Source organism: Thermobia domestica, chromosome 3 (assembly GCF_964235325.1).
Source record: "Thermobia domestica chromosome 3, izTheDome1.hap1.1, whole genome shotgun sequence".
Classification (NCBI taxonomy): Eukaryota; Metazoa; Arthropoda; class Insecta; order Zygentoma; family Lepismatidae; genus Thermobia; species Thermobia domestica.
This window is the reverse complement of record NC_137456.1, coordinates 339,445,210-339,454,641: the sequence shown is the minus strand read 5'-3', so window position 1 is coordinate 339,454,641 and position 9,432 is coordinate 339,445,210. Positions and strand designations below refer to the sequence as shown.

The 9,432-nt window shown below is 37.4% G+C and overlaps 1 protein-coding gene across 1 annotated transcript; it reads right to left on the bottom strand.

The window, feature by feature from the left end:
- Nucleotides 1–304: 304 nt before the first annotated feature.
- Nucleotides 305–5,157, bottom strand: LOC145682347 (52 kDa repressor of the inhibitor of the protein kinase-like). The gene is made up of 3 exons (XM_081753920.1): nt 5,010–5,157; nt 2,356–2,628; nt 305–2,064 (listed from the first exon to the last, which is right to left on the bottom strand). Exons 1-3 carry the CDS (start codon nt 5,155–5,157, stop codon nt 305–307), a joined length of 2,181 nt encoding a protein of 726 aa, XP_081610046.1.
- Nucleotides 5,158–9,432: the final 4,275 nt, after the last annotated feature.

Genomic DNA, 9,432 nt, shown 5'->3' with positions numbered 1-9,432 from the left:
TACAACTTTTGAAATAAGTATTTTTACAACTGCAATAACAACACCGTTAATACATAGGAAAAATATGTGTAATAACTATATTTACAAATGCAATAACAACATCATTAATTCACAGGAAAAAATATGTGTAATAACTATTTTTACAAATGCAATAACAAGACGATTGATTCACAGGAAAAAAATATGTGTAATAACTAAAGCTTGATTTGTTCATACGACAGATTTAGTTGTTATAAACACAAAATAAACAGTTTTGAATAAAGAAAGAAAATGCACAGAAAATCAGTTCCCGTCTTACAACACTTTACAAAACAAATTCCAGCTTGCGTTGTCGCAAAGCAGCGAATTTATCTACCAGTTTCTCAACATTAACATTAATTTCGCGATGGACATATAAGAGAGCTAGGCCAGTCAATCGATCTTGACTCATCCGACTTCGAGTCCAGGTTTTCAACAAACGAATCGTAGAAAAAGTTCTTTCTGCCGTAGCAACGCTCACAGCTAAAGTAGTAAGAACTTTAAGGGCAAGATGAATAACAGGATATCGTTCAGAGTCACAAATTAGCAGCGCGTCCAAAGAGTTATTTATGTCCCTATTTTTCTTCTGTAGCACGGCGAAACGACTCCAAATTTCAACCTCTCCAGCAAACTCCCTCATGGATTTGTTCGTGAAAGGTGACACAAATTCAAATATTTCCTTTTGCCTCTCCGTACTTATTTCCTTATGAAACTGAATGTTCTGTGGAAGTAACGATAATAAGCTAACGCACTTTAAATTTTCTTTCGAGAATCTGGAATTTATATCTGTTAGAATGTTATCAAGCACAGGAATGTACACAGAACGTCTATAATACTCCTCGGGAGAGTCAGCTGGCACGTTGCTTCGGATGGTTTGTTTTGAACATTGGCGCTTCACTGATATCTCCATGGTCGAATCAATTCTTCGTATCATTTCTGTTGCTTCTTGATAAAGAGTACCGAATTCCATTCTTGCATTGTCGCGTTTACGAGTTAATGCATCACGTACACATTCGATCATCGTTTCTGCTTCGGGAATTGTCAAAGTGTGTTTTTGTAATCCAGTGGCCACAGGGGAAAACAGGGAAGATATTTCGGCAAGGGTCAGAAGTCCTATGATAAATTTTGGTGATTCCATGGAATTCAAAAAGTTGAATGCCTTTGATCCTGAAGTATCGTTCCATGAAGAAATCACTAAAAGCGCATTGTGTACGTCTTCATACATGGTAACAAACTGTGAAACAGCGTCGCATCTATCGATCCAACGAGTTTCAGATAAAGTGTTCAGTTTTTGCTGACATTCCTTTTTCAGGACATAACTACGTTTAGCAGACTGATGGAAGAAAGCTACAATTTCTTTCACTACTCCCACAGAATTTCTTACTGTATCCACTTTGTATGCAGCACTAAGAGTCAAATTAAAACTGTGATTGAAGCACGGACAATGAATAGCGTTTTCGAATACTCTTTTTCGAAGAATTGACACAGCACCACGCAAATTGGAAACCATAGTGGAGCAGTTATCAATAGCAATACCGACACAATTCACTGGATCCAAATCAAGATTCTTAGTAACGAAAGACGCAACAACCTCTGCTATTTTTTCTCCAGAAAGTTTCGGTTCAACTTGAGTCTCGCAGTCGCCGTATGCGCATTCATGAGCATCCAGAAACGCTACAAATGACTCGAAAACTTTTTCATCATACACATATCTCCGCGAGATGCTGAGTTGAGCGATCTGACTTACATCTGTCGTCTCATCAAATATTATCGCATAAAACTTGCTCTTACGCACTCTGAGCACAATTTCTTCTTGAATTAAGGATCCACAAGCACGAATCAAATCATTCTGACTAGTTTTGCTTATATAAGTTGCATTACTTGCTGTGGACTGAAGTTGCTCTTTTAATTCACTATCGCCTATTTCTATTCGATGTCGCAGGAGTTCTCTAAAATTGCCTTCATTTACGACACTGCAGCTATCTTCAGGAGTAGTATCAAGGAAACCATCATTGCGGTGACCTCTAAGTGGAATGTTTTGACGACCTAGAAAGACCAACGAGCGAGCGATGGATGCAAAATGAGCGCGATTTTTTTAAACTTGAATTCTATGCTGACTGTCGACTTTGTTCGTTATGTTAGTCGCTGGATTTCGGAAAGCCCTAAGAAAATCTTTTCCAATATGAACACAGTTTTTGTGATAACGGTTGTTAGCGTGATTGGCTATATCCCCATCACTTCCTTTCAACTTCGCGAATGACGAAACAGCGTTTTTCACAAATTTGCCTAGCGGAGCATGGTGACCAGTTTCAGGGCCAAACAACACGCAATATTTACACAGTAAACCATTCTCCTTTGCAGAATAGGCCAACCAATGAAATTCATTTAGTAGATCAAAATTTAAATAACGTTTCTCAATCTTTCCCTTCTTCAAGTGAGAACTAAATGGTCTTGGAAATGTGGCATCTGGTTTCCACGTGTTTTCCAGGAAAGAAGCTTTATCATGATCAGAAAGTCTCACTCCTATCGCATTTCCTATGTCTAGTTTCCTGAATTTGATGTCAGATGAAGAACGTGGACTTGTTGATTGTGCGTCTGAGTGGACATATGCTGTAAGGAAAAGAAAATAAAACATTTGAAATTCCAGGCAGCCAAATTTAATTCTCAATATCACAAATATACATAAAATTACTTTTAATTTTATAGACTTTTAATTTTATGGAGACTGGAGCCCATTTAATAGTTATCAAGGTAGGGGGCTGAAAATATTCCTGGCTCTGTTGTACGAAATATTAGCAATTAGCAATGGTAAGATGCATATTTATAATAATAATAATAGAAGTACCACACAGTACCACACATTAATAAAGAAGTACCACACAATCCAAACACATAATTTTATATTAATCGATATATAAATAGTACGAATGTCGAGATGTAACTTTAAACCACTGAAGTGTTGTAGCAGTATGATTGTGAACAGAATACTTTTGCAGATGCATTACGGGTGTCAACTGAAAATATTGAATTTTTCGAAGGAGTGTTTTTAAATTTCTTCTTTCTTTTTGAAAAGACTACTGCAAAAGTATTAAGAATTTGTAAGTAAATTGTTTTTTGTGGTTGCAATATTTTTCTCTTTGTGCTTTATTCATCCATCTTTAAAGATGTTTTCTATTGAAACAAAAATTATACTGTCAAAAAGAAAAAAGAAAGAAAAGAAAATGATATTTTATATGTAAAATTCAATGAAGACATACTGTCTTTAAGATCTCCGCAAACAATAAATAAGAAAGATTGTTCCTTTTGTCTCGTACTTTTGTATGGTGATATCTCTAATAAATGACTAATAAAATTCAGCTATTACATAAATCATTTCAGGAAGGTTCTATCATTACGATTACATACCAGTATCATGTGTCCTTCACTTTTCTTTGCTGTCTTAAAATACATGAGTTATGTATTGAATTACAGACTATATATTAACTGACAAATGTAGTACTTTTTAAACAGTGGCGTATTTAAGATTTTGTTTCGGGGATGGCCATGCACAATACGAGAATAAGCACTTCATTTTTTCCTTTGGGATGACCGACGAATTTTAATGAATTTCAGGGGGCTTGAGCCCGATAGCTCCCTCCCTAAATACGACACTCCAGTGTTTTAAAAGTAAAAATAGAGCAAAAAATTAGAGGAAAAGGTTTAAATATGGGCTACCACTTTTATTTTCGTTCTCATTTTCAAACAATGTATATAACTGAAAGTTTCAATGTTCAATAATATATTTCAGAGATTACTCTTTACTACAAATATTATAAAGTAAATAAAAAGTACATATTTCTTTGGAAAAAACTAATTTTTTTAGGAGCTCCAAAATTTAAGTTTTTAAAAACTGGTCTAAATATGGGCCCCAGTTTAAAAAAATCGAAAATAAATACATAGACCTTAAAAGAATACAAATCAAACAGTAAGATTAATCCAAATGCAAATGAACGTTCTACTTGCAAAAATCACATATGTATATGTCAGCATCTGGACCCCCACATTCAGTGTGTGCCCACATCAAACACATTAGGCACATAACCCACAATTCGTTAGGACGGTTCTCTGAAAATTTCATATCACAAAACATGCAGTTTGCATCGTTCTCTTCTGGAATTCTCTGTCCTATCGGGAGTTCAATATCACTTTCCCCGCTGTCAATTAATTTAATACCAAAACAATCTTCATCTTCTGAATCACTACACTCCTCGTTTTTATCTTTCTTCTTTCCCACTTCTGATTTTTTTCTACTCTTCTCCGTTTCGATCCATTTTCCCCCTCTGCTTTCCTGGAACAACCTTGTTTTCTCAAATTTTCACTGCCATCTTCTATGTTTTCCTTAGAGTTTTCAAAATCCAAATGTCTTTTTTGCTGTTTTCTTTTCGTTGCTGACTTTGCCATCGAGGCGGACAAAGCACCGTTATATGGAGAACCTGTTATGCAGGAGGCGCCTGCAGCCTTCGGACCTCGATTACTAACCTTCTTCTTAATTGCAGAAAGTGGTGAAATGTTGAAAGGTGTCACAAGACCCTAGCCCATATTTAGACCAGTCATTGTAGCCCATATTTAAAGAATGACGCCAATTTGTTTTGAAAAGTTTTGATGATGTATCCTTATAAATACTTACGATTTAAACATGCAAATTATAAACGCTATGTAGTAGGAATACAGCTCATATGAGGCAATTGGTTTAAAGCATGTGTGGAAACAAGAAACCTGAAGTATATACATACCTACAAAACTTTTATCACGACGAAATTGTCTTCTGCGCACTGAACAGCTAACAAACACAAGTACACATGCTCCGATCTCGCCCCCAACTGGTGCCTCGTCTTTTGTGTATACAAGTAACGAGCTCTTACAGTTTCCACCTCAGTGCAGCACTGTGGAGCGCAGATATTGCTGGTAGCCCATTTTTAAGCCCTAGCCCATATTTAAACCTTTTCCTCTACCTGAAGTGCTCGGCTGTGGTTCATCAGAGCCATTTTGTACTTCTGAATTTTGTTCTTCCGCATCCACAGGAACTCTGACTGACTCAGATTTAGGTTTTTTCTCTGTCGATAACCATGCATCCAGTAGTGTTCGTTTTTTAGAGGCCATTCCGCATAGATTTGACACGTTCGAAAGTTGACTGAACACTGACATTTATGTTTGACTGGGTTGCTTTTTTTCTTCTTCATTGTTTTGTACTCTGGAAAAATTGCTATTTATCGGCTTCGGCATCATTGGTGGAAGTTACCTGAATCCCTAATTTTAAAATAATAATAATAATAAAAGAAAAAGAACATAAAAGAAAATGTTTTCAACTGTATATTGTCGCTCGGCTACTTCAGTGGTAAGGTTTACAGTAGGCACGCTTTGATGTCAATGCAAACAAACAGAAAGCTTATATTACTATTGTCCCTTCAACCCTTAAGTAATTCGCACCTTTGCCGCACCTTTCTTCTTTTCTCTCTTCGTCTCTTCTTTCACTTGCATTGTACCGCTATCTATTAAACACAACTCTAAATAGAATACACAATATTAATCAACCTGCTTTAGCAACCGTAATTTTCTTTCTTGAAGGTCAAAGACAGTTTCAAAGTTCCGCCCCCTCCTTCTAATCTCGGTCCTTATCACTGTTTCGACAACTTCCATATGAAGAAAACCATTAGGTCTATTTGCTTTTTGCACCTACCAAACTGGAATTTCTAAAACAGGAATATTGACAAACATATGTGAACCAAATGGTTTATGGTCTATTGTCTGCAAATTGTTAACAGGAATCAAAGGTTGGTCTTGAAAACAGACGGAGGACGCAAAATATCCTGTCTTGTAAAATAAGAACAGTAATAACCACCTACGATTTCGAAGGTGGACATTTTTTTTTTTTTTTTTAGCAAGATCGCCAAGGTAAGTTCTTGCTATTTATTGCTTTCTTTGACTTCTGCAACGAAAAACAAAGAAAAAACTAAGGCCTACCTATTTTAAGTTTTATTTTACATTTATAATAAAAAGGTGAAAATTCTAGGGATAGGTTTTATTTTTAAAATAAAAAATATCTTATTCTGGGGGGGGCGGTCGCCCCGATCGCCCCCCCCCCGTGGATCCGCCCCTGGCGTGCAGTTAGCACCACCTTCCAAAAAAAATATTTTTATGTCAATCGTGTGATCAGGTATGCTCAGCAATTTTTAAGGTTTGATCAGATTTACTAACATAAATATAAGCTATATTTATTAGGGGGGAGTAACTACATGGTAGTCCCCCTGCACGCCTGTTTCTGAATTTTTCGATGCCAATTCAGGAGCGTCATTTCAGATTTGGCTTGGAGGGCAAGACCCCTCGATAAATATAACATTTCACTGACTTACTACTATTCTATTGGTAAAATTAAATAAATATCAAACTCGGGGGAGGGGGGGCAAATGACCCTCTCTGCCCTCCTAAATGACGCCCCTGTGCCAATTGTTCGATCAGGTTTGATCAACGATTGTCAACGTTTGATTAACTTTACTAACATAGAAATAATGGTTAGAAAATGAGGGGGCCAGTCCTCCTACACCGCGATTCGACTTTTTCTTATGTCAATAATTTGATCACCAATTTTTAACGTTTGATCAGCTTTAATAACATAAATTTAGTATATTTAGCTTTAGTATATTTAGTAGGGGGCTAACTACACGCTAGCCCCCTCTCCGGCTATGACTTAAGGAACCAGTCAGTTCACAGCAGCAGAAACAAAATGTCTCCACCTGTTGCCATTTTGAGCAGCTCCAAATCAATTTGAATCCTTTTACGGCTGTGTTCTAATTGTCAAATATACGGCTGTGTTGTAATTGTCTAGTACTTTTATTACATTTGTAATAAGCAAAATCGTTTTGAAATACAATTATTAGAATTAAGTAGATGTAATATTTTAAAATACCGCAAAGATAACACAATTTCTCATTTAATGTCGTTAAACTCATTTTTCTAGTCTCTTTCTTCACATAGATTTTTTGAATCGTAATTTGTGGTAACACTGAAAATGTCTACAGATATCAACGCTAATGGTTGCTTTTATGCATATTTTCTGGTGCATAACACCATTATCTATGATTATGGTTATTCACATTCCAGTATTTGCTTTCATTCTTGACAAACTAAGAGACTAAAGAAAAAAAACGTCAAAATGTCATCAGAGTCGACGTATTACCTGCTCTCAAAGTTTCTATTTCATCCTTAGGATTATAGGATTAAGAATTATGTTTCTGCGCTTTCCGCATGGATGGCTACGTTAGTCCGTCACGTATGAGGGATGACGTCCTCGGCTATCCGGGGGAAGGGGAAGGAATTATTATATTAGGTACCATCCCGCCATTTGTCTGGTGTGAATGAGGAAAAGACAGGAAAATCCAATCAGGATGGCTGGCCTCAGAAAAAATTTACAGTTTCAACCGAGTGTCCCCACCGGGAATAGAACCCGGGACCGCTCGCACCAAAGGCGAGAGTTACCGACTACGCTATGCGAGGCCACTCTTACAATTCTTGCGCAGAATGTACCGGTACCTTAAATTTTTGAACCTTGTCGAATTTGTCACTTGTAGTCAGTATGCTATATTATTTATTTACGGAGGACAGAACCCAAGTTCTATTTAGTCACGGAAGATTTCAATTTTTCCGGGGGAAGAATTCCAAGGTATTCTCCAAGCAGTCCGCACACTGCTTGTAGCTGTTGTTTGTAAAGGCTTGATTTGTAGTGGAGGCCAGAAAGTTTTGCGTTTTACTTTTTTTAATCTCAAATTTCATTTTATTTTCCCGATATTTTCTTACTTTGGAAGGATATTATGTTAATTCTCTTCAAATTCATGTAAATAACCAACACTATTTTTTTAAGTATATTAAAATACAGTGAAACACAGCCCTTCATTCTTTGTCTTATTTAGCCGCCCCACAGTTATTCACAATAGCACTATCAAACTTATGGCAGTTCTAGGTTGGGTGTTCATTAAAGAAGGAAGAATGAAAACGACTATTTTGCACCACTCGCTGGAGTCACTCCTTCTAAAGAGGTTGAAGAGGGAGGTGCTATTTTCTTTTAAAGTCAGATGCCTAAAAATATTCTTTCCTTTTCTCCCTTTCACTCACCCGAAGCAGAATTCTACTTGATTGCTTTATGAATAGTATGCTGCCGAAGATATACGAACTGCTACGAAGTAGAGACCTGCAGGGGCCGAATTTTTCGGCCCGAGCCCAATCCAGCCCGAACGTACCTAGGCCCGGCCCAGCCCGGGCCCGAAAAGTTTTGGAGATTATCGGCCCGATAAGTTTTTCAAAATTCTTGGCCCGACCCCGGCCCGATAATTTTTTTAAAAAATTAGCTCCACCCCGAATCTTTCTCAAAATTTAGTACTAAATTTGACCTAACCCTCAGAAACATTTTCTAAACTCTGGTTCACAACCTGACGCTTGCCTCCCGAATGTTACCATTGCCTCCTAGAACTTCCCCTGTCATCGAGAGAACATAAACTCCATTCCCTGTAACAAAAATCTAACTTGATTGATTTTTAGCATAAAGTGACGATGGCAATATTGTTTAGCGACAGGCAAAACATTCGCACCCTTTCTTTTTATATTTTGAGTTCAATGAAGGTCAAGGTCAGAGCTCAATTTACCGCATAATGCCTGCAATCCTCTATAGTGAAAGTGGAGCCGCTAAGCAACACAAACTAAATAGATATTGCATTCTTTGTAACATTTTTCACGGACACACTTCTTTCAACGTTTGGCTTTATTCCAATTATCGTTTAACGAAAGTCAATGATTATTAAAGAATTGCAATTGATCGGCCCCAGCCCGGCCCGACCTGAAGAGAAATCAGTGTCGGCCAGTCCAAGCCCGGCCCGGCCCAAAGAAATAACAGTGTCGGCCCGCCCTAAAGAAATAACAGAGTCGGCCCGCCCAAGCCCGGTCCGGCCCGGCCCGTGCAGGTCTCTACTACGAAGCCAATCTTAATACATTGACGGAAACGAGGAATCAAGCTTTTGAAAATGTGTTTGAGTACGGGTAATCAGAACTGAGGGAAAGAAACCCAAAAGGCAACTGAGTACACGGACTCAGAGGGACATATGAGTCCTTGTAATCAAAGTAACGAAAGTAGTCGTTACTTTTTATGATTCCTTTCACTCAACGAATCCAAAGGAATCGAATACCAGAAAGGAATCAGAATTCACATCACTAGTATATTATTGTGCCTTTGAAGCATGGGCATAAAACACCTAGTCATGCTTCTCTAAAAATACATATATTACTTCACAAAAATATGCAGAAGCAATACCATATGACAAGTATTTTAGCTAGGTAATCTAATCATTCTTTATTCACTGTGAGCTCCAAAATGAATGGTACAAACTGTTA

Bases quoted from the DNA above. Each gene is read 5' to 3' on its own strand.
- LOC145682347 (XM_081753920.1), bottom strand. From the start codon at position 5,157: ATGGCCTCTAAAAAACGAACACTACTGGATGCATGGTTATCGACAGAG. The intron at 2,629-5,009 runs GTAGAGGAAAAG...TTTTCCTTACAG, and splicing joins ACCACAGCCGAGCACTTCAG to CATATGTCCACTCAGACGCA. The intron at 2,065-2,355 runs GTAAATATTGCG...TGGTCTTTCTAG, and splicing joins AAAGGAGAATGGTTTACTGT to GTCGTCAAAACATTCCACTT.